The sequence below is a fragment of the Chroicocephalus ridibundus genome, chromosome 16 (assembly GCF_963924245.1).
Source record: "Chroicocephalus ridibundus chromosome 16, bChrRid1.1, whole genome shotgun sequence".
NCBI classification, from domain to species: domain Eukaryota; kingdom Metazoa; phylum Chordata; class Aves; order Charadriiformes; family Laridae; genus Chroicocephalus; species Chroicocephalus ridibundus.
Window position 1 is genome coordinate 3,643,143 of NC_086299.1, and position 25,483 is coordinate 3,668,625.

At 41.1% G+C, this 25,483-nt stretch overlaps 1 protein-coding gene across 2 annotated transcripts in view; it reads left to right on the top strand.

Moving 5' to 3' along the window:
- Window positions 1–25,483, top strand: part of MMEL1 (membrane metalloendopeptidase like 1) — a 38,971-nt gene that overhangs the window by 854 nt on the left and 12,634 nt on the right. The window contains exons 2-17 of one of the 2 annotated variants that reach the window (XM_063353600.1): window positions 194–278; window positions 7,582–7,745; window positions 15,605–15,664; window positions 16,498–16,659; window positions 17,070–17,150; window positions 17,618–17,713; window positions 18,321–18,439; window positions 19,139–19,204; window positions 21,455–21,589; window positions 22,195–22,284; window positions 22,545–22,681; window positions 23,173–23,266; window positions 23,478–23,606; window positions 23,890–23,988; window positions 24,640–24,723; window positions 24,988–25,091. In XM_063353600.1, coding sequence (XP_063209670.1) covers window positions 7,592–7,745; window positions 15,605–15,664; window positions 16,498–16,659; window positions 17,070–17,150; window positions 17,618–17,713; window positions 18,321–18,439; window positions 19,139–19,204; window positions 21,455–21,589; window positions 22,195–22,284; window positions 22,545–22,681; window positions 23,173–23,266; window positions 23,478–23,606; window positions 23,890–23,988; window positions 24,640–24,723; window positions 24,988–25,091 — 1,610 coding nt within the window. In that variant the 5' untranslated portion in view covers window positions 194–278; window positions 7,582–7,591. Of the gene's footprint in view, window positions 1–193; window positions 279–6,886; window positions 7,449–7,581; window positions 7,746–15,604; window positions 15,665–16,497; window positions 16,660–17,069; window positions 17,151–17,617; window positions 17,714–18,320; window positions 18,440–19,138; window positions 19,205–21,454; window positions 21,590–22,194; window positions 22,285–22,544; window positions 22,682–23,172; window positions 23,267–23,477; window positions 23,607–23,889; window positions 23,989–24,639; window positions 24,724–24,987; window positions 25,092–25,483 lie in introns of those variants that run through there. The other variant, XM_063353599.1, reaches the window with a different exon arrangement.

The window sequence follows — 25,483 nt, forward strand, 5'->3', positions numbered from 1 at the left end:
TTCTCCCTGCCAAGTCTCTGAGTAGAGCATTTAATTCATTGGGCATTCTAAGCCACCTGTGTGTGACAGTGAACGTACAAGGGAAAGAGAGGGGGAGATGCAGGCACGGTACTTTGCAAGACCATTATTGGGGAGAGCCCGTTCGAGACATCAGTGCTTATAATAAGAACATGCATCTGTTTCTGACTGCCAGGAAATGTAGACCTGCCAGTTGCATCCCAGAGACTCCACAAGCCACCTGACCTCTGCAGCTGAAAAACAGTCTCCACAAGACAGAGGTAAGACAACTTCACATTTTTACCTGCTTCTCTGTGCAAAGTGCACGCATGTAGAAATTCATTGCAGAAATCACTGCATACCTTTTATACCTGATACCACTAGTGTCTGATATTTTTTTCTTCTGATGATGTTCAAAAGATCATTATCTCTAAAAGGAGGGTGTGGGAAGAGTTTTGAAATGTCATCTAAACTTCAAGGTTTTCCCCATTCTGATCTGTTTCAGATGTCTATCTATGAGGAGTTATTTATACTACACACATCTAGCAGCCAACTAGCTATGAGATGATATTTGAGTACCGATTATTTTTTTTATGCTAATTGACAGATGACAGGGTTACACTGGCTTTCAAAGACAAGCCCATTATTTTTGAGCACAATGAGTTATGCTCTGTAGTCTGCATCCCTGCTACGATAAATCAAAGGGTAGTGTCCAGTCATTGTCCTGGAGTCGTTCATTGCGCTGATTTCCTGGGGGCCAGGCTGTTTGGTTGGTTGTTTTTTTAATGTCACTCTGTAGCTCCAGATTGTCTTCTGTATTTAAGGTAAAAGGGTACACTAGCCTTATTTCTATCACAGATCCTTAAATACTCCTTTCACTCTTCAGAAAGCAACTGCTTAGACTGAGGTTAATGAAGACATTTACTAACATTCGACAGTACTGGAATAGCGCATACTCTTTTGCTTACTAAACAAAACTACTGATGTTGATAGTAAAACTGACAGTTTTAGACAGGAATTATAAATTTTGGTTCAGGTGAGCTTTCCTATTTAGATTAATTCACATACACAGAAGAAATTTATCTTTGTATCTGTGTAACCTGAGCGTTGAAACTCAGGTCACAACAGAAATTAGCAATTTTGATCTATTATGTGATCTTTCTAGACTTGTGGTTCTTTGTTGTACTAAAGACAAAGAGGTAAGCTACAAAAGAGCTTTTAAGCAGTCTCTTCAAAGAGTTTTGAAACTACTCTCCATTTCCCTGCCTCTCTTACACACGCATGGGAAGTGGTAATTTTTAATCTGCACTAAAGAAGAAATGCTAAATATTTCACATGCAAGTGACTTCACATCTGCTATTGCACTTCTACCGGCACATGGGGATAGATACAGCTGCTGGATTATAAACGGTGAACAAAACTGACTGAAAGGGAAAAACCAAAGATTTCACATGTTTAAAAAAAATCCGTTCTTAACTGATCCATCTGAGTGTGAAATATTTGTGATCCATCAGTAGCAAAATTCAAAGCAACAGAATTGAAGTGAAATGAAAAGTTGCAATGCAAGGTAACATAAGCATGTGCTTTGCCTATTAACACATTCATTTACATCCTTTCTTGTGACCCCACTAGAATTAAGGTGTCACACAGTCCTAAAACTCTAATAAGTTAAATAGAACACAACAGCCCACATTACTGCATTTTCCTCTACTGAAAGAAGAGAGGGCTCAGAAAGAAATCAGAAAGGAAAAAGCAGACATGTAGGACAAAAAAGTATGAAACTGATTGGTTAACCACCTTGTACAGAGGTGATTTCATGACAGAAGTTGTGTACCCACATCACGCTAAAGGCTTTGGGTGATTGCCTAAAAATCAAGATTTATAAGTGACTTTTTGCATGGGCAAAGTATTCAGGGCAAAGTACAAAACCTTGGCATCCAGAGGTATGTGATTTTCTCTCACATCTTAGTATGGATCAATTTACAAGGAGACGCAATGTGTAACAGATAGAGATGGAGACCTTGTTTCCATGGTAACAATACTTAAGACACGTAATACTAAAAATGATGACAGCACCACATCCTATTAGGTTTTGATTGCTTTAGGACACTGAGTTGTTTATACATTTGATGTAGCTGTTTAATACCTGCAGGAGAACCTCAGAGCACTGGCTGGGAAATAACTACCCTATTGTTCGTGCAGTCCCTGATTTTCTCGGGGTATACAGAGAGCAGCAACCGTTAGAACATCTATTCAGATGACCCAGCACATTCAGTTGCTTGAATACTAAACACAAGAAATTGTCTTAGTGCAACCGGAATAAGTTTTTGGGAGAAGGTCACAGTCAGCATTGAGGGAAGACTGTGCAAAACCTCAGGGTGGCAGGAAACTAAATTAGGTAACATATTCTTGTATAATCACGAATTAAGTAATATATTCTCATATAATCCAAATCCAGAGTTTTTGAGGTACCATAACCGATGGTCAAGCAAACATATGCAAAGAAAAAAAATGCACAACCCTTCACAATTTTTATCTTTAGATTCAGTTCCTTCTAAATGAAGAGTTGAAGGCTAGTTTGACGTTGTAGGCAACTAAGACATAGCAAAACCAAAGTTCTGAGAAAGACAGCAGTATCCTTGAATACTATCTTCTCCCAGCACAGCGTCCCAAGTATAGCCATGGTTATTCCAGATTCTCCAAGGGAAATATGAAAACAAAAATATTCCCAGCCCTGAATCAAGTACAGTTTCACAGGCAAGTGAGGCACCAGCTGGACTATTTGCAGTTCAGGACTGAAGCTCTGTGGCCATAAATTCCTCCCAGCCTTGAAAGACTTTCCCAAGAAGAAAAGCATTGCATAAAACCTCCCGACCAGCTCCCTCTCTCTTTACCAGAGCCACAATAGTTCTGTGCAGTCTGGGGTGCCATATGCCTGAGGGAGCACTTCTTTAATAAAGAGTCGTACGTGGGGTCTTAAAGTTCACTGTAAAAACATCCTAAAAGGAGACAGTCAGCCAGAGGGGACTACTCACTCCCCACCCCTCCAGGATCCACACGTAAAAATCTATGATTTGAGGCTTTTTAAAAACTGCGGCCCTGCCATTGCAAGCTCTTTACAAATCCAAATCCCAGTAGCAGAAGAACCTCCTCTAGTTACAAAGCAAGCAAAAAGGGAAAAATCCTTTCAAAGTAACCCAATACAAACAACAAATGCCTTGTCGCTTTGCACGTTTTGTGTCTAAATTGCTTTGGGGAAAGAGCAGGTTTTCCAATAGCTGAAAACCCCTACTCTTTCTCAGTTTCTGGAAGAAGAAATCCCCAGATCAGTGTTCACCTTCACATTATTGCAAATAGAGATTCGGCTTTTTAAGCTAGTTTGTAAAATAAGGGTCTAATGGATTGTGAACTAGACCAGCAGATGAAAGACTAGCACGAGAAAATCGCTGCAGGCAGTGGCTGCCATTGTAACTTTGACAAGTCGCAACACTTCCCTGTGCCTCAGTTTCTGCATCAGGTGATAAAAGAACTGAAATTCTTTTAGCAATTGCTGGTTGAAAGGCACTGCAGAAAGAAAAAAATATTAAGAATAATTAGCCAAATATGAGATTTAGGAAATAAAAAAGAAATAGTAAAAAAAAACCACTCCCACCGTGCATCCTTAGATCTCCTTTGTCCTAAAAGGCTACAAGGTGATAGTGAGACTGTGTTGGAAACCAAAATAGATCTTCCCTCGTAGAAGCAACGAACAGAACAGGGACCTCACTGCACTAGTGGAGAACTGTCAAAATAACAGATTGCTCTATTTCAGTGACCACACAAAGTTGCTCAAGACAATCAAAATTAATGATTCTGTAAATATGTCCTTTACAGTTGCTGGTGCTTCTCCTCATACAGAAGAGGAGCACCTTTGTGAGTTTGTGGGGTTGGTTTTGGTTTTTTTAACTTTCTTATAGCACAGCAACTTAAATACTTATTACCAGATTTCCCATCAAGAAGAGAAACCATCTAATAAAAGCAAGATATGTTATTCTTAAATCAAAATCACACTGTCTAGTATTGCCATCTCTGTCTGTCATTGTGTATTTTATAGCTCATGTCACGGACCAGAAACGCATCATGTCACAAGATCCTTTCACACTCATAAAAGTCCTTTACAAAACATTCAGGTCTTCCTTCCTCAGCGCACCTGTACTAAGCCATAATTCTGCTCTGACGTACATAATTATCGCTCCCTTGACTGCCTTTAATATTAGCTCTGCTTGCTGCTCCTTAGGGGGGAATTTGCCAATAGATGCAAAAAGTAGCAGAAAAACTATTTCCTTCCGAGTTCAAAGGTACGAAAGGATTCCCTTCAGGAATGTCCATATCAAATTTTCCTGGTCTATTTTAATCAGCAAGAGTGCTCAGTCGTTTATTTCACCAATACCTTAAGAAAACAACGAATTTCAGCTTCTTTAGGTCCAGCACATAGGATTTTATTATCTGCTTTCTGTGTATTCTGTATCATTTAATTGTCTGAAAGGACACATGATGGGATATTCATTAGCTGCAACTATTGCTCCGAAGCCTATGGGCTGTTCTGACCGTATTCAGAGCCTGCACTGGCTCTGCCTCGACGTCAGGCGCTTCCTATTGCCTTCCAATTGACTTGGTTACACTTGCCTGAACAAGACACTTAAATTATATGCTGTGTTTGCCAATCGGTGCAAATTTTAATCTTAAGAGGATAAAAAACGTTTCCCAATAAGAAATGCTCTTGATATTCAGACACTTCCTTTACTTCTCTGCAACAACTGCAAAATTCTGGATGACTGCTTTGGGCTCCGCACTGCTATTGCTCACCCAAATGCTGATTTAGTGTAGAAAAACAGGCAAAGAAGTCATTTGAAATAGGACCTGAAGGAACACAATAAACTTACTAATCCATTTTCTCGCTTTTCTGACACTCTGTAACCCAAAACAGGCTCAGCACTACCTAACCCCTTTGTCACTGATACCTGCCTGAGAACTGCCAGTGGAAGTATTTTCATTACAAATGCTAAGCAGTTTATTTCAGAGGTAAACTGCAAGAGTCAAAGAAATACAAAATACTTGTCACTATTGACTTTCCAGCTTAACATTCAGATGGGCCTAACATAACCTTTAGCCAACGCAAGCCAAAGCCATTGCTCCATCCAGAGCTCCTTGTACTTCCTATTGGAAAGGGTACACCTTTTCCTCAGCTTTACAAGGAAGTGAAGCCATTAAAGATACAGGAAGAGATTCTTGATATAGTTCCCACTTCCTCCCAAAACTTAAAAAGGAAAAAAGTATTTTCTTTATTATTAGGTTAATGCTTTTTGAGGGAATCTATGAGTTTTCTGGGGACATAAGAGAGATCTGCATCCTCAGTGCTCATGTATGACCTCAGTTAAGTTGCCTGAGGCCCCGTTCGAATCATTTATTACAGATGTTACTTAGGACTTTATAAGTCGTCTGTCTGTTGGTTACATGGGGGCGAGGGTCCGCACCCCGAGTAGCAGGCAGCCCAAATCACTCGCAGCACTCCTAGCCTCGGAGACCATGGTGGTCACGGTGGCTACAGTAGGCATGCACAGAAAGCAGAAGGAATAAAGCCCTTAGATTCTTGGCATCTTCATTCTCCACCTGTGAAACGGGCATAAGAATGCCCTTCAGTATCTTATTGCCATTTTACAAGAATAACTACATTAAATCCTGTGAGGCACTTGTCTATTGCAATATTATGGACCTTAACGAGGTAGACCTTCCTCAGAGCCAGAAACATTGTACGGTAACAATAAAACTGTTCAGCAATAAGGGAGATTCACATACACTGGAAACCAATCTTTTGCTAGCTGTAGAACTTCTGGCAAACAGAAATAAGAGATGGCTTAACTCATCATTAAACGTGTAGCTTTGTCCTTATAAGCAACCTTCCCGTCTGTAGCTAGTTTTCACATATGGACACCCAGGATCTGCAAGTGCATCCATTTCTTTCAGATCCTTGTGTTCTCATATTCTTCTTCAGATGGTGGGATGAGAATAGCTGCCTTCACAGTTCACAGAAGCCTAAGATAACATCACTCTGAGAAAACAGGCAAATTCTCATAGGGGTTTTGAGGCAAAATACTGCCTGGAAGAGGAGTCTGAGACTCCTGCCAGAAGGAACTGGCCTTCATTGTTTCCTACCCCATTCAGGGAAACAGGTCTGCGTTCACATTCTTGGAACACTCTCTGTGTGCGTTCCCTGTAAATGGGACCACTGCAAAGAAATCCCTGCTCTGCCCTCAGCACTTCCTCCTGAGCACACTCAAAACTTGGAGTGCTGGTGAAGCGCTCAAGTCGAGAGAGGTACCAACCTTAAAATTTATATAGTGTGAATTTTGGCAGGGAGTTACACTAGCTCAATAAACCAGAAGGGAAAAAAATAAAACCAACCACCAACCTGCTTCTCCCTCATTCTAAAGTCAGTTCTGGAAAAGAAGAATAAAAAAAAAGACAAGGGAAATCACATGCCTATCCTGCCCTTGCTTTTACTGCCTTTCTCAGTTGTTACCAGATAGATTTCCAAGCAGTAGCATAAAAGAACTCTGTGCCTACCCTGCAACAAGCTATAAAACAGTGTGTTTTCAAACAAGAAGCTGTTCCTATATATTGCACCCAAAAGCTGCCAGCACTCTCAGAGCTGGCGGCTTTCAAAGGGTTTACACCTCTGACTTCACTCTCCTTCTGCGAGTGCGGCAGCCAAACAAACTGGCGGCAGATTTCAGGAAAGCTGGAGGAAACTTCGGAGGAGCTGCGGCAGCGCGGAGCCTGTGCGGCTTCCAGGCTGCGAGCGCCCAGCCCTGTCTGCTGCCGTGCTGCAACCCCTCCTCCTCCTCCTCCTGCTGCTCAGGAGCATTCGCCTGGAGCTGGGAACCGCACACAGCTGAGCTCCCAAGTTTGAGCATGGCTCGGAGAAGACAGAGAAGCCAGAGGTCACAAACTCCTGCAGACCTAGGAGCTGGCACGTGTTCTAGGAGCCTTCTACTTCCCAAACCCTTCATCTCTGCTGAGGAGGGAGCAGACACAGCTCAAAGGCACTCGCACCTGGAAGGAGGATCTCTTTTTGGATTCTACTGGTGTTAACAGAGCTCTGCAGACCTACTCGCAGCCACAGAGGAAAATTCTTCAAAATAGCAAGACGCTTTCAAAGTGGGGAGTGGAAGGAGGCAGTTTTTCCCCTCCTTCCCTGTTTGGGAGAAAGGAGTTGCCCAACCTGGTCATGAGACTTTTCCATACTTCCCAAAGCGGGCTCCTGAAGTTACGACACGGCACCGCCGAGAGCCTGGGGTAGTGTAGTTCAGAACAGCCCCCAGCAGCACACCCCCAGTGCAGGCAGTCTGGTGGGCACAGGAGATGGAGAATGAGGTTGGCAAGTCTGTGGACAATCAAATGGACAAATACATGTAATAATTTGGAAGTTTTCTTTCTCTTTGCTTTTATTTTCCTTCCTTTTTCTCCCTGATTTGTCATGCATTTATCCCTATATTGATTTAGCTGTGCTGTTAATTCTTTCTTACCCTCCCCTCCTCAATTTAGAGTTACAATAATGGGGAAATCAGAAAGTCAAATGGATATTGTGGAAAAATCAACAAAATCTGGGAAGAAATCCTGGAGCTTTGTGGCAATCGGTCTGGCTGTCTTGCTGCTTCTCATGACTTGTGCAGTGGTCGCCCTGGTGATCCTGTATGCCAGCAGCCGAGGTAAGGAACCTGTGAATAATTCTTCTCTTCCCTCTGCAAATAACATACAAGTCTTTTTGCAGAGCTAAATGAAAAGAAAAATACAGGGAGACCATGAGGTCACCTCTGCGAGGGACTTGGCTACACCTGCCTCGTTCCAAGCTCATGCATAGAGAGGATTAAGTTGGATTTTATTTAATTTTTAAATATGTAATGTAAGATTCTATGTTTTCAATTAATTCTATGCATTTTATTGATTTCAGGATCGTTTTGAAAAAGGTAAAAAAAAAAAAGTGTTGCACTATTTTAGAGGGGAAGGTGTGTCTGTGTAAGGCTTGACATTTCCTTATTTTACAGAAACCTGAGTCAGAATTCATTATTACTGGGAGTTATAAAGCAACAGCTGCTTAGCAGATCTAAAGGGGAGATTACTTATTATGATGTGAAAGCTTTTTTAAAAAAAAAAAAAAGCCAATGTGCTGCTGAGGAAAGGGAGCAATTTGATTTCTAGGTGAGATTTGGTTCGGTGACTTTAATGCAGATGTCATGCCAGGAACCTGACGGCGAGGCGTATCACTTTGAGGTGCTTTGCCTAAATGTTAACTGCAGAACACGCTTACTCTCAAAACTAAGTTTTTCCACTAGCACACCAAATGCAACATCCTACTTAAAAATCCTGTGAAGCAATCACCATGATTAGTAGCAGCACCTGCCTCACGTTTGTCATTTCCATGAATGCCTCTTGGATTCAGGGCTTTGTTGAAACACCAGGGAATAAACCTGAGAAGTATGAATAGCAAAACTGGCTATTTAAAAAGCAAGGCATTGTTTCCTCCTTACATTGTCTCTGCATCCCCTGCCTGCAGTGAGCTGCTCTCACTTGTAAGTACAACACTGCACAATTCTGAGGAAAAATTCATGAGAAAACCCTTTTTATTGTTTACTCCTTTTGCTACCAGCAATTGAATGGCACCAGCATTTGTTCCAGCGTTAGATGAAGTTTCTGCGTATTTGGTGTTCATAATACTCATCAGAAAGTTGCTTACATTTATTCTATCAGCTCAGGAGACAGGAGGAAAAAAATCCCTAGAGCTAGGTCCTAGAGTAGGTGTTTCTGGATCAGAATATTGAGCTTTGCAGAATTTTGTTGCTTGCATGCATAACGGATTTCAGAAGTCTGCTCTACATCTTGCTTCTTGGCACATCAGAATTCAGGTATTAATAATATTTGCCCAAGTGTTGGTGTTGCATCCAAATCCACAGGAAGAGTGTGCACGTAAAGCAAGTGCTGTTACATTTTTTTTGGATGAAAGGCTTATCTGTGAGAAAGCAGTTCCAAAATCTAAATATTTTGCAGGCTCGTATCAGCAATTAAACTTTCACAGGGAATGTTTCGCAGATTCAGACATTCCTGAGCAAAACATGAGTGCAAAGCGATGGCAGAGCTGATGAGCTGCTCGTCCTGCACCGCGTGCAGCTGCTCCCCGCTGTTTGCTCCTGCCTTGGAGGGGTGTTTTCAGCACCGACCTAGAGCCAGCTTCGCCCTCTCCTAGTTTACATTTAAGTGTACATGGTTGAACTACTGCAACAGGAGACACCACAACCTGGTCATGCCTTAGAGTAGCCACAACCTTTAAGGAATTCACAGGTAGGAATTGATCAGCAGGAACTTTACACCATCTTTGAGATGAGTGCATCTGTGCACTCTTTGGGTCTAACACTGAGAAAGCAAGAGCTCTTCAGTGCAACCAGTGAATGTTCCTGCAGAGCAGGAACGTTTTTTGGCTTGAAAATTTCATGCAAACACTCCACTTGGTTCTGTTTCAGTGTTACATCTAGGCTCATACCCAGGCAAAAGGCTGAAGTCTGTATCAGACTTAGCAAGTGAAAAGGGCATATTGCTCAAAGCTGTGCAACATAAATATAAATCCTACACAGCAACAGGAGAAAAAAAAAAATGTAACTGAGCAGCAGCATTCTTGTGATAGAACCAAGAATGTTATCCTTGGGATTCTTTAATTTCACTCAGATGTTAATTTTGGGATGTGTATGGGATGCTGGATTGTTTACTAAGAGCAGATTCAGCACTTCATCTTTGTATGTCCTTTATCAGACTGACTCTACCCAGACAGGCTTCTGCAAAATAATTCTATTTAGCTAATGGAAAATTAAAAGGATTACCTGTCTTGCCTTATGTTCTCTGTTTTGTTTTTTTTTATATAGGAAGGCATATGTTTTGTGGTTCAGGGAGTATATTTTTGTTCTATACAGCTTGCAGAAGAGCATTGTGGTGCCTGAAGCAGGGCTCTGGCTATAGCAATGATGCATGTAATGTATGTTCATACTGACTGATTTTTATAGCCAGACAACAAAAACACTGAAGCTCTCACAGCAATGCAGTTGTATAGCTCTAGAAGCAGTTTGGTCATTTTTGACATCCAAAAAAGTTTTCGTACCCATAAAACCTTGTCTAAATAACCTAGGGGAAAATATAGTAAGAATAGCAGAGCAATATTTGGGTGATCATAGAAAGGGAGGCAGACAGAACTGAAATCATTCGGTTTTGAATCTGAATACACCATGCTCTCAATCTTTCCATCACACCCACACATACATCTTTGCAGCCTTTTCACAGCTCTCGCTCAGCTATGTTCTACAAATATTTACTAAACTCCAAATCTCATCACTCGTTGGAAAGGTTACGGTCTGAAGAACATTTCAACACTTACTGTAGCTGACACATCAAGTCACAGTCAGTGACTTCTCCAGCCAACTTACAAACAGCTTACATTCTCACCTAACTGCTGGTCCTGACTACTCAAAAGTCATGTTATTAGTTTAATTGATATTTTATCCACTTTTTAGCTTCTGAGTTTGTAGGGTTTCTCACAAGCAAGATTTGCAGATACTTTTTTTTGCGTCTGCATCCCCGCAGGTTGTCACTAGTCACATCTATTACACAGACTGCTAGGCAGGCTACAAACAAGTAAACAAAGAGAAATACAACTCTTGGACTAAGCAGCACCTTGTTCTGGGAGTGGATTTCAAAAAGCGATGTTGTGGTCCAGCATTTCCTGTGCTGCGAATGCAATTAATGTGCACTTGAATAATAGATTCGCAAGAACCTGCTGCCTAGAGGCGATATCTAAACTGGTCACTGGGACACTGAGAAAAGGTTGTGGCTGAGGTCTGGCTTGTCTCCTAGACCGACGCCTACTCATTCTTTGACTTTGTGAATGTTCATTAATGAGGCATCTATTCAAAGGAGATGGAGAATTTAAATAAGTGGCAGTAACACAAAAGTCATGATGAAATGACATTTGGGTGGCAAGACTCTTCTCGCTTCTACTCGGACGGAGCTGTGCGAATGTAACGCATGATGTGAAGTACAGGCCCATACAGAGCTGCAGAAGTAGGCAAATACTCCATTTACTGATTCTCACAGGAAATTCTGTCTCAGCCGTGCTTATAGACAGACTATAGGTAAGAAATCATAAGAAAGATGGAATAAGAACCAAATGCTCGTGTTATGGAGTCCATTTGAAGACACTGACATCTGGTATAGGCAGCCCTCTCAGAGGAAGAAGAGCTAAATTTGGCAATTACATTACTTGTTGCAAACAATTCACTGTTATAACAGCAACAAAGGCAGTCTGCAGTGCTGACGGCGCTTCTGCAGATGAATCCGTGTGAGAAGTAGATAAGGTGCTGAAAGGTAAAGCTCACACTTGACTGCCTGATGACAACTGTGGAGCTAATTGTTTCCATGTGTGCCATCCCCAGCCATCTGTTGTCCTCCAAACGCACAGTGAGAAAACACTAAACACAAACTGTTTGCTTCGGAAACTGTACAGAATGATTTGCTTTGCTTTTGTTGCCTAAAAAGGAACTTAATACGGCTGTGAAAAGCAACTTGTCTTTTAAAATAATTGTAATTCAAAAGATGAACTGCTGGAGAAGACTACACTGCTTTACAGGTCTCAGAACTTATTTTTATATCCTGCTGCTGACCAGTAAATGCAATACTCTTCAGTGCCTTCTTTTAAAGTCAATTTAAGATAATAGAATTGTCTACAGTGAATCCAGTGGGGTCTGAATCACGTCCCAGCTCTGGCATTTTTCAGGGGAGCAGTTGACCTCTGAAGTAGTGTCTGGAGTACTTATTTCCCCTCATTTTCTTCCATCTGGAGTAGTGCCACAGCTATGGTCATTTTATTTAGCTCCGTTAAAGCTTACCTTCCCTTATCAATTCTCTGATGGTGCTCGATCAAACTGCAAGTGAGGAAAGCCTTCAGTCTGCAGAGGGTTCAGTGGTTCTTCTCTACTTACAAGACTATCAACAGAGTGAGAGTATGACTTTCTCAATTAAGTAAATGCAAGGGCGATACTGCAGAGGTCCTGAATTTGGCGAGCCATAACGGAACTTAGTACTGCACAAAGCAGTTCCAGTGGTGAAATCTTTCTGGCCCTTTTCTGTTCTCTTAACCTTCCTCTTTGATAGCTCTAAAAGTTGTACCCTGGGAAGGGTATCTCAGAAGAAAGAGGTAGTAAAGTGGAGTGATTAATTTTATAAGAGAAAAAAAAAATGTTGTAAGAAGCTAGATCCTAGATGAACTTGGCTGTGGGGGAAGACAAGTGGGAGGTAAGGGTTGATAGAAGAGACAAGAACTGATTCCCCACAAACCCCTCCACTGATGTCTTTGCTTTCTATGCAGCAGGGGGAACATGGGATCCAGAGCTGAACAATCTGTGCCAATTTTCTTCTACACATCATCATCTTCATGCCTTACATTATTGTCAAACATGAGCCCATGTCCCACGTATGATTTTACATTCAGAAGTTTCCCATCACATCCATCTAAATCCTGCTAGACATTTGGTTTGTTTCAACTTTTAGGCTTTGTAGAATATTAACCCGAGTTGTCCCTCCCACATCTGTACTTGCAGCAGTCTTTGTCCATGCATGCCAAAGCACGGGTCTCTATATCATTATAGCTCAACCTGTCAGTAATATTTAATCTGGGAAGAAAATATGAATATATACCTATATTTATACTGAAAGCTTGGGCAGTTGTTTTTAGCAAAACAGTTCCAGAAAATGAAGCACATAGAGTTGTCTAGCTGAGACTTTAGAAGGTGCATTTTACAGTTGTGTCTAGTTATTTGAAGTTCAGGAGGTGCAGCAGACAGAGCCTCAGTCAAGTGAGCAAAGACCCAACAAATACATTGTGGAGTGAAACAGGGCAGTGTTGGTCATATCTCGTACAGAGGCAGGTTGGCTTGGTCCTTTGTCAGGAACAGTACTGAGGCATAAAAGAGATAATTGATAGAAAAACAAAGGAGCCACTTTTAGAAGTAAACTGAGCGCCCCTCACCAGCCATTTGTAATTCTCTGAGTTTCAGAGCCCTGAGCGTGCAGCCAAGGTCTCGGAACGGATTTGGCTTCCCTGCTTATACAGCTCAATTACATTTTCACAATCACAAGGGCTTTTGACTGTGTGAAGTTAGAATCTTGTTGAAAGCGGTTGGGTTCTGGAAGCTGAAGTTAGACATTGTCAGGTTATATTAAAAAGAGAAGCTTTGATTAGAAAAAAAAAAAAAAAAAAGGAAGGTTTCATTTGAGTCTCGCCTAGTCCCTGAAAAATAGTGAGAGAAATACAGCATACTTCTAGCACAGTTATCTCTTTCTCACCTTGCCCATCGCTATTTCTACTTTATGGAAGATTTCCATGTGCCTCGGAACTACTAGTTTCTTTTCCCCAAAGAAACCTGGAAATACCCTGGGATTTTAGGGGTTTTTTTTCAAGCTTTGGTTGTTGGTGGTTTTTTTAATTATTCGAGAGTTTAGGAAACTCTGGAAATGGGGCTTAGCTTCATCAAATAAAAGCGCTAAACCCCTCTATGTGAAGCTTCCCATTGTTACACGTATTTTGCGCATCCCGTGTTCAGATTGCTAGACATTAAGCCATAATAAGGCATGCAGTTATTCTAATGCAGATCCACTCCCACGCAGCACGACAGCATGCGGCTGAACCCTGAATGTTACGTTCCCAATCACAGTGGGGGCTTTTTATGTTGCTTCCACTGATGAACTTCAAAGCCTTCTTTTCTTCCCTACTGTTTTATTTCTATCTGAATTACTGTAATCTTGTTTGCTCTCATATAAAACACTTGTTTTCATTGCAAGGAATTTTTTTTACTAACTCTTTTCTGCAAACATCATAGTGTAAGCATCCATAAAAAAAAGTTTAAAAGCATGTCTAATCCTGTTGGAAAGTAAGGGTGTCACATTTTTGTTTTCCATGTGGAACCAAGTAGCGCCTATTCAACATAAGTAGATACTAAGTGAGTCCATTTTCACAAGTAGGAAAATAAAACAGCAAAATTAATTTTCTTGTACCCAGGGCCAAGGCCACGCATCAGGCTGGGGTGCTTAGATACCTCCCATTCCAGTTCCACACTGAAGAGCACAGAGGAGGGTGACTTGACCAGCATCACGAACACCTTCACTTTAGCACTCAGCATAAAAAAATTATGCGTTCATGCACAAAGGCTTCAGTGTAAGTCCGCAGCAGAATTTACGGCTGTGAATTCCCACCAAGACCCTCTGTAGTTGCTGTCAAACTCCTAGCAGAGTTCCACCAAGACCCTCTGTAGTCGCTGTCAAACTCCCAGCTGAGTTCCACTAAGCCATAAGGGTTAGAGACTGTTCCCATTTCAGTTTCTGCTTACCACCAATGCATTAGAAGTGCACAGAAAATTAATAGCCAAGAGTAAAACTTTCCAGCTTCTGCTGGGACGAGCATACAGTCCCATTTCCTCATGTAGAGGCACACATCAAATTCTTCTATTTTAGAAGTCACCGTAAAATGCTTCTGCTAAGGTTTCATTGCCTGTATCCCCTCTCAAATTCCTTGTCACATCACTCACCCCTCCTTCTCTGTGGGCTGAAACCAGCAAGTAATGGAGGTCCCCAGAATTCCTAAGTTTGGTTGCTTTCAGGTGACTGAGGAAAGCGAGCAGCAGGACTGAGCCAAGGTCTTAATGGAACAAAACTCCTATTTTACTGGAGAGGTGTGCTCATGTCACAACCCAGACAGCCGATACCCGTCGGCTCCTCGCACAGCTTGTCCTACACTTACTCAGATCTGCTGCCTGGAGTCCTGCGATGCCTGATAATGACTTCTCTGGACTTTTCCAGGGTCATCTCAAAGAGAGAACTCAGCCTTGAGCATAGGTCCAGTCTCCTTCGTTATACACTACTTCATCAGCCCTAACCATTACTGATGAGGGAGCAACCTCTCTGCTGCGCAGCAGGGAGTAACCCTAGAGGCCATATCTGAAATTTTGACCAAGCACAGGTCTGTTACCCATCTTCCCCCACAGACACACGCACACACTTAGGGAATCTTTTCTTAAATTTGATCTTTGTGGCTCAAAACAGTGTGAAAGCAGTAATCCAGCTATGGGCTTTTTGCCCCGTTTAAAGCTTTCAATGACAGTGACTTTTAAGTTCATGAAAGAGCTCAGGTACTCAGAGCATCTCAGCAGATTGTCTAGAAAGGGATCCCATACTTTCAGTATGTGTCAGAAAGACTGCAGAGGCAGCTGACATGTACAATAAAGAAAAAACTAAAACAAAAACTGGTCTTATTCTCCTTCCAGAAGAGTTAAAACTCACTGTCAAGACTCTTCCAATAAATTTTCTTCATAAATCTTCACAGTTGTCATTTGGTATCTTTCGCTGGCACTAATATTCACTTACTTCTCTAAAACTGAAGAGAGCTGTCACTGAGGCTGGGCTGCTGGCGAGTGACATTGGTAGCAATTTCTTTCCAAAACAACTAATTCTATCTGCTCTCTTACTCCTCTCCCCGCAGGCTCTCACTTCGGCACCAATTCAGGCAACGTATGTACCACGCCTGGATGTGTTACAGCAGGTAACGATTGTTACTGTGAATGATTATTGCAGAGATGATGTTTCACATGTTATTATTTCTACCAAACCTGAATAAACAATAGTTCAAGCTTTAAGACTGAAGAAGTTGAAAAAGAATGACGTTTCCCCTTGGGCTAGATACACATGGCTATTACTGCCAAAAGGCAGCAAGTACAGGAGTCCTGAAATACAGTTCCATGTGTAAACACTGAGGAAAAACCCCTATTCTTACTTCTCCATTGTATACTTCATTTGTCACCAGGGGTATCATTCAAAAGGAATTAGTACAGGAAAATTGCCAGCATGGTCAACAGTTCTCTGGCTCAAGCCTGAGCAACGAGGTGTGGATTGACCAACACAGTCTGTATCTATAGTAAGAATCCCCTTAGACCAAATTCTCTCTCCAAGAGAATGCATTCTACACATGGGGCTATTTACCTTCTTATTTTTGGCATCTACTTGTACACTCCATTATATGCCATCAAGAGAGGTAAGGCTCCAGCACAGACGTTCCCAGTTGTCCCCTGGAGACACTGAGCCCACAGGTAGGTGCCTGAGCCGGGGCCCCAGGCAGGGCACTGGGCAGTGGGAGAATTACTCTGCCATTCAGAGGCTTCCCCTGGAAAACAGTACAATTACACTGCAAGTGTCTGCTGTCAAATGTTTCCTTGCATTTTTAAGCAGAAAATAGGATCCTTTGAGTCACAACAACACAAGAATGAGTGTTATCCACTACAAGCAGCATAAGCAAGGTGCCTTCTTGCCAGTCTTTGGTATTCCCAGAGATTACTGGGCAATCTGTGGAATTCAACTCTCCAATTTTTTGATACCCAGCTGCTAGAATAATTCAGAATATGGACCCAACAGCTGACCCTTGCAAGGATTTCTACCGGTACGCCTGTGGGGGCTGGCTGAACCGGCACGTTATCCCAGAAACTAGCTCCAGATACAGCATTTTTGACATCCTGAGAGATGAGCTAGAGATCATCCTAAAAGGTAGGAATGTGGCTACTATATCCTTGGTTACGCACTTGTGTTCAGTTTCAGATGTTATTTACTGCACAGAGGAATAAACTTCCAGAAGCGTTGATTGTGATTTTTTTTATTCTAGTCCTTTAATCTCTACATCTCTTACTACATCCATTTTGTGGGAACATCCTGTTCCCACTAAAAAATTAGCCACAGGTGATTTGGTACTAACTTCAAAGGGAGCAGGACAAGCTGTATGCGTGTCCTTCTTCCTGACACTTTTTCCATTAATAGCTCCTTTAAAGAGCACTCTAGTTTCTCAGTAATTGAAGCCTACAGTAACAAGTATTATCATAGCTCTGAATTCTCAATGATTTCTATGAAAAGATCAAAGCTCTCCGAGGGCAAAAACCTCACTGCCATGGTTCCTTCCCCAGGTGTGCTGGAGACTCCAGATCAAGGGGACAGAGAAGCATTTCGGAAAGCTAAAATACTTTACAAGTCATGCATGAATGAGAGTAAGTCTCTTCTTCCATTGATTCTCTTGTTCTACACCAAATGCACAAAAGTACCAGTGTACTTTTGAGCAAAACTCCAGTCAATATCTGTCTAATCTGCGTGGCCTTGCCTGGAAAGCTAATCTTCAGATGGATGAAGATGCCCTAGTTTAAGGCATTCTGGGATGTGGAAAGGATGGATGTTGGTTATCTGCCTCTGGTATCAACGCAAAGCTGTTCCTTCTGAATGCAAAAACACGTCCTGTCTCATCCCTTCCACACACATTCAGCCAAAATCAGTACTGGAGTCAACAGAATTATTTTCGTTACTTTTCTGAAGACTAACGTAGGAGACAAGTGATTTCCTGGTATCTCTTATTTTCTGCTATGACAAATTCAGTTTCAGATTTGAACTGTTAGGCCCATTACCCATTTTTCTTCATTTTTTTTCTATGAAAATAATATAGCATTTGTTTTTCCTCTCCCAGGTCTTATAGAGCAACGAGATTCATTGCCTCTGCTAGAGGCCTTAACGATGGTTGGAGATTGGCCAGTGGCTTCTGCAGACTGGAATAAGACCAAAGGTAACGCTGTGCCTGAAAGAGTTCAGTAGCATTAAGGCAGAATTATTTACTGCACTAAGGAGGCTACTGTCATTGTATTAGAGCCCCTGTTTTAACTTTTTCTTCATAAAAAAAGTCAGGGCATCATCCCTATTTAGCATGCAGTGATCTGTATTAAATAAGATAGTATCAATTTAATACCCATATATAAGATCTCATTCGTGAGCAGCGTGCATTTTAAGACAGGTAGGAAACCTAAAGGGCCAACGTGAATAATGAAAACAAAAGCAATATAACCAGTATAGCTGTGTTCTAATGCTTGCATATTAATTAGGGTTTGGAGCATAACTGCCTAGCTAGGCATGGTGATTTATATTATGCATAGACAATTGCATATAGATATATATGTATAAATCATTTATTGATTGCATTATATCACTGAGACAGATGAGGACACTAAGAACAGTCTGGCCATTTCTAGCCAGTCTAAAAGTGTTCGGTACAAATATTGTCATATCACGTCCAGTCTGGTTCTAAACAATTTCATCAATAAGCTTACAAACTATACAACTTAACCAGTCCTGATACATATTGATAAATAATGTGTATTTTCGCTTTTATCTTCCAGAGCCAAATTGGAGCATGGAAGAAAAACTCTCCATAATGAACTCCAGATTTAACAAGCGTGTCCTCATTGACATGTTTGTGTGGAACGATGACCGGGATTCCAGCAGACACATCATTTATGTAAGAAAAAAATTGCAGGGAATTATTAGTTTGCCAGAGTCATAACAGGTAGTTATTTACACTGCATACAGATTAGCTTTCCATGAGTCAGTGGGTATGGACAATACTGGTAAAACGTATGCAACAGTTCCATACCCCAACCGGCAGATCTGCCTCAAAGTCATATTGGAAAACATTTTACACTAGCATAATTATTGTTTCAGTTAAAGAAATAAAAATCAATAGCTCTTTGCTGATTTGCAGCATTTAAGGGTTGTAAATTCTTGTGACTTGCAAAATGATGGTGAGGTTTAATATCTAGCAGGAAACAATGTTTTTAAAACATGTAAATAATATTTCAGAGTTACTTCACGTATGCTTATGCATGAAGTCTAGCCCTCAAGTCAAGCAGCTTCTTTTCTAAGTTGCTTCAATTTATTCTTAGATCTCGATGGTTACTGAAAGATTTTGCTTAATAACCCACACTGAGTATCCGTCCTGTCCATATCTGGAAATGCAGAGGCAAAAGTTGTGCCTTCTGTCTCACCCCAGTTCCTAGAAAGCTAAAGTTCTTTAATATTTTGGTAAGAGTGTACTATTGTCATCCCAACACTGAAAGGGTGGCACATGCAGCATTTTGTGTTGCCTTTCAAGGATACCTTTGGACAACACCAATTCCTGTTCGTCACTAACTAAAGAAATGTGTATCGTTTCCTTCAGATTGACCAGCCAAGTTTGGGAATGCCGTCCAGGGATTACTACTTCAATGGGGGCAACTATCAAAGAGTAAGTATTCCTGGTAATTTATTTACTACGTGCTACTAGAACAATTTCATTACTTATCCTCGTGTCTTGGAAAAGTCAAATATATGAATCTTCATGCTATGTAATGATCACAATTAGACTGTGACATTCATTGCTACATTTTTTCCTAATTATGCCAGAATTTTGTAAAGTTCACAAAAGGAGTGAACGACTGTATAAGTATCAAGCCTCCCCAGAACTGGACAATTCACACAGATGAGAAGGTTGTGGGAAAATAAAATCATCATGTTTTATAGCTTAAAATAGTCTAATTTTGAAGGATAGGTTTACATTATCTTGGATTTGCTTGCATCTTCTAAAGTCACTGGTGCTGGCTACTATTTTACAAAGTACTGGAAAGATGAATTCTACATATGTGAGAAGAATTTTCATACTGGGTCATATATGAGCGTACAATACCCCAAAGTGTTTTGTTGAATACCAAAATATTCAGGATTTTTCACATGTTCATTCAGGGGAAAAAAGTTAAAAAAAAATAAAGTGTTTTCCATGGAGCAGCAAAAGCTGTGTTAATGGAACAGTTACTCAGCTCGTAAGAATCTGCTGTCACTTACTCCCCCCCTTTCCCAAAAGTTACGTGAAAATTGTGAGAGATTATTTTCTAGTTGCTTTTCTCTGCCAGTGCTCAGAGCAAAAATGTGAGGGTGTCTGTAAATACATAAAAAGCTGTCACAAACATAGGCAGATAATTTTCCAAGGTGAAAACACCGCTTTAGTACATTTTATTTTCCTCAATTATGTTATACTAACAAAGAGGACTTGCAGCCTAACATCAAACTAATTTTCCTAACAGGAACGGAAGGGAATACAGAGAGACAGCAATCAGCATTTTAGACTCTTTTGTCTAGTGGTTGTAAGGGCAGATGAAAACATCAGTGAGACTAGTTTTCTTCTTACTTCAGTGTATTTGACTCTATTCTTGTATATGTTGTCCTGTGAAGACTTTACAAGATTTTTTCCACACCTTCTGGACACCTTTATAAAGTGCCAATTTCTGTTAATTTGTCTCATGATAGAAAACAATCTCCGCGTAGTTGTGTTGGGAACTGCGGATAGAGTTGGGATTCTGTTCTGCAAGTTTCACATATGTAGAGGCAGTTACAGTAGAAAAAGAGGGACATATATGCATTGTTGCATGAAAGTCAGACTTAGATTGACTTGTAGGAGGTAGAATCAGGTACGGTACATAGACCATCCTAAATTAGCAAAAGAAAACCAGTACTGCTTAATGCAGTTTTAGTTTGAAGCTATAAAGAAGAAGGGCTAAGGCTGTGTTTTTAATCTTCATGAATAAGGAGGAGACACAGCCCCTTTTTATTTGCTATTTAACAGCTCACTTCCCATAGACAATGAACCCAACTCTGATGACCCAAACTCCCCCTGCGCTTAGTCCAGCATCTTTTGGCAAAACTCCTACTGAGGCCAGTGGGAGTCTGGCCTGATTAAGGCCTCAGCGTTCAGCCTAAAAACACAAATCATCATCATGTAAGTGCCCAGACTCAATTTCACAACAGTTACTGTATTTATCTGGTTTCCAAGGTCTGTGGAGGAACAAAACTATGCAAAAATAGGTAGTATTAAGCTTTCCCATGTCAGAGATCAGTACTCCCTCAGCAGCCAGATATCTTTCCAAGGACCATTTGAGGCATAAATCACAGACGTACCCTCCTATTAGAAATAAAGCAAAGGTATCACCAGGAACCATCCAAGACAGAGTTTTTATTTCAGACAGCGAGAGCAGAGTTTAGAAGATGTATGGTATTACTTTCAGAGAACTTAAGCCTTCCATGTTTCCCCTGGTATTTTGACTAGTAGGGGTCACTGTTCCCACAGTGTAACTCAAAGCACAAAGCTTTCTCTTTGCTCAAGTAGTAATTCTAACCCAGGACGCCAGAGTTGGATTGCATAGGGAAGCAGAAAGTGTTGCTTTCACTATGTATTTTGAGACTGGCAACTGCAGCGTAAGGTGTTCCAGGATGACCTGAGGTCCTAGGAATTGCAGTAGTATCTGTTACAGTAGAAAAACAGATGAGAAAAATGGAGCAGGGAGGGTCGCACTGGAGACAAGGGCAGAGGCTGTGACCCCCTGGGCCAGACTTTTTCGCAGCACACTGTAAAGCTGGAATAAGAAAAACAGTTTGCTGGATGAGAAGTGATAAACAGCAAACCTTTTCTTCACAACGCTACACGCGTTCTGTTTCTTGTCTGCAGGTGAGAGAAGCTTACCTGCAGTTCATGATCACCATTGCCAAAATGATCCGGGAAGACAAGAATATGTCTAAAGATGATTCCTTTGTCCAAGAGGAAATGGCAAAGGTTATGGAGCTTGAAACAGAGATTGCAAATGTGAGTACAGAAATCAAGACCTTCTCAGGGTGTAGGGTGGTGGGCAAGGGAAGAGTCTCTTGCTGTTTTGTGCAGCAGTTTTCAATACAGCAGAAAACTCATGGCCTAGAAGAAAGCAGGGGGAAGATGACTTGTGCCATGAGCAGACCAGAAACCAGAGCTTCTGTGTGTATAGTTATGGCTACTGTACACACTGCTACTGTGTCTGCTCTAGTCATAACCATATTTATTTTTGGAAGTCTCCTAACGCAGGGTAATCTATCTTCTGCTAAACGTACACTGTGATAACCCCAGGGCTAGCTCCCTTACATCATTAGGAGTCTACAGCACCCTAAAAATCTTCAAGATCTTAATCTTCCATTCTGAAGACGACAGATGGAGCCGCTTGGCTCAACGTATTACTGAATCAGGGTGCGGGAGAGCTGAGTTCCTGTACTGAAATTTAGAAAGCAGCACTGGACACCATCAAATTAGCGTTCTTTTTCAAAATACACTGTTTATTTGCATATTGTTTGAGTGTACATATGTGCACATGCATGCACGCAATTTCAGCCATTGACACTTATGTCAGTTGATCCTAGTAATAACCTTGTGAATGTCTTCAGGCAACTACCCCAGCAGAAGAAAGGCACGATGTAACCTTGTTGTACAACAAGATGACCTTAAGAGAGCTACAGGAAAAGTTTGCATTGAACGTAAGTGTTTAATGACCAGTCTAATACTTCTGGCTTCCTTTTATCACCATGCCAATTGGAAACGGCTTTGTGAATTTATCAGTGGTGCAAAGAGAGCTATAAAATGATTCCCATTCTTAATCTTGTCTTCAGAGTCTCTTAAAATGCTTTTTCCTACTGAACACCACAACTACATTCAATCCCATAGAGAGTAGAAAGTCCAGGCAGCTACTAAGGCACTTAAACACCCAGCATTGTTGTGTGTCTTTCTGTCTGCCTAGGAATTTAACTGGACCTTCTTCATCCAAGGTGTTATGTCTTCAGTAAGTGTTCAGGTTGACCCAGAAGAAGAAGTTGTTGTATATGGCATGCCCTATCTGCAAGAGCTGAAAGCAATTATCTCAAAGTACTCTGCAAGGTAAAGAAACTGGACAATATCCGAGACAAAAGTCACAAACGTATTGCGGAAATGTAAAATTATTGGGCCTGCTTGGTAATTCTGCTGGAGCTTCTCTGAGAAAGGGGACACCACCTCTCTGTAAGATACGGGTAATGTCTTCTAAGGTCCTATGGTCCCAGAGTACTGTGGTACTAGGCGTCTCACACGCTCAGAAAAGGTTAAATGGGAAGAAAAAAAAATACGTCACAGGTTTAGCTCTTGTTACACTCTAGAAGAAAAAAAATAAGAAATTAATCCCTGAGCAGACATGGTAGTAGATCCTCAGGCTGGATGCCCCTACAGTTAGCCAGCCCGTTAAATAAGAACAGTCACCTGTATGCTGTGAAACTGATGACTGGCAGCAGTTATTTGCTTTCTGACCTCCATTCAAAAGTAAGATCCCCTCTGACTGTCTGCATTAGTGTTGCTTTTTTACAGGGAATTAAACTCAGCTTTGCTTTCCCCCACAGCACCATCCAGAACTACCTCATTTGGCGATTGGTAATTGATCGAGTCAGCAGCTTGAGTCGGCGTTTCAAGGATGCCCGGGCCAGCTACAGGAAGGTACTTCCTCTGTTCCTAAAGAGACTGTAGAGCATAGTACTGGAAATGTGTCCCGCAATCACCAAATCAATGTCAATACAATCCCCAAACAAATCTAAGAACAGCAGTCACAACAATGGAAACCTCTGTCTTAGGTTAACCTCCCCTTTAGGTAACGATTTAGAAGAGAGATGCGTAGGCAGAATGAATCCTGCGGCGTTTTGCATTGCAGGCACTTTATGGGACAACACTGGAAGAAGCACGCTGGAGGGAGTGTGTGAGTTACGTCAACAACAACATGGAGAACGCAGTGGGAGCAATGTATGTCAGGGAGACATTTGCTGGTGAGAGCAAGAGGATGGTATGTAGTTTACCCTTCATTCTACCGTACATCCACAATGTCTACAGTGCCCATTCCCCTCTGTCTGATCTCCTAACCTATTTTGTCTGGTAAAGATATCCATCAGCCGAAAGTCAGAAGGCATAAGAACTCAGTTATGATGCTCTTTTAAATGCCAAGTGCCATGTTTTAGAGCATACAATTTGGGGATATCATCTTTCAGTAGGAAGCTTTTCACCCCTCCTTAGCCGTGCCTGGGAAAAATAGCATATAAATGATAAATTTCTTATTACCTCTCTTTTAGGTCCGAGATTTAATAGATAAGATTCGTGAAGTGTTCATCGAGACTTTAGATGAGTTACAGTGGATGGATGAGGCATCTAAACAGAAAGCTCGTGAGAAGGTCAGAGATGAGGAATTTCAGTGTTCCATCATGAATATGAAATCTTCGCAGTTTTGTAGCATCACTATTCCCAGTTCTTCTACAAATGAGAGGGAGAAAGCTTTGATGTTCACTACCCTGTTACCCATTTTCCTATTACATTGTCCTTTTCTTCTTAATTTTTGTTGGCTCCCATACATTTTTATTTCCTTTAATGAGTCTTGTGAACCATGTTACAAATGAGAAGATGGCACCAAATGCACTAACTAGAATGACAACAGAATACAATGCAATCCCCCAAAGAAAACCTTTCAAACTTTTCATTAACTTTAGGACCTTCAGCACTGTTCCAATAGCAAGGGGAAAAAAAAAGCTACTAAACGAGGGTCAAGCCCGAGCCCTGTTGGATGGTGCTGTAGGGTCTGCAAGTCTACCGTAATGGCTGCACACCAGGAGATGAGAGGAAGACTGTATTTCCATATGAAAAAGAAAAGTCTCACTAGGTGATAGGGTGCATTTGAACATGGTCTTTAAATATTTACATCCAGTTTCTCACAAGCAGGTGGACAATAGCAATAAAGAATTTGAACTATTATACGTACTGAAACTTAAAAAAACCCCACACCAACAAAAACCACAATTAAGAGGAAACATTAAACTCTTTTCTTCTAGGCAATGGCAATTAAAGAACAAATTGGCTATCCAGATTATATTTTGGAAGATCAGAATGAAAAACTAGATCAGGAATATGCCAACGTAAGTATGCAGCGCGTACCTCAATGTAAAAGCCTACACTTATTTTCTTGCCACTTGGAATACTTATACCTGTGAAACTCACATTTCCAAGTGACTCAACAGCATACAAAATTGATTGTGTTGAACACTTTAATAAATGAGTGCAAAGAGCTAACTATTAAGTGATACCTTGCAATCAAAATATTTTTAGACTATACAGTCAGGGGTATGAAGAATTCCTCTTCATGCACGCTTACTAATATGCTTGGATATCTGTTTCTTTAGGTAAACTTCAGTGAAAACAATTACTTTGAAAATATTCTGGAAAACCTGAGAGCTGGAGCCCAAAAGAGCTTGAAAAAACTTCGAGAGAGAGTTGACCAAGATATGTAAGTTTCCAGAGTGCACACTACAGACACAACCTAAATTCTGACATAATGGTTATCGGGTTTAAGTCCTGTGCTATGGATAGCCAAGAAAGCTTATGTCTGGGATCTTATAAGATATTTCCTGGAATTAAACAAGTAGTTCATTGCCTCTAGCGGTAGGAATTGATCCAGTTCTCTTGGAATCTCTCTTCATCAAGCTGCTTCACATTCAGATATTACATTGGAGCTACTTAACACAAAAGCAGTGACAGATCTTTGACAACTCAGCAAGGAGGAGATGAGATATACACTATCATGGAACTTCTGAAAATTTATATTCAGGGGGAAAAAAGCTTAAGATATTCTGGCCAGAATTCTGTTGGAAATATGCCCAATCTTGGGAAAGTTGAGCA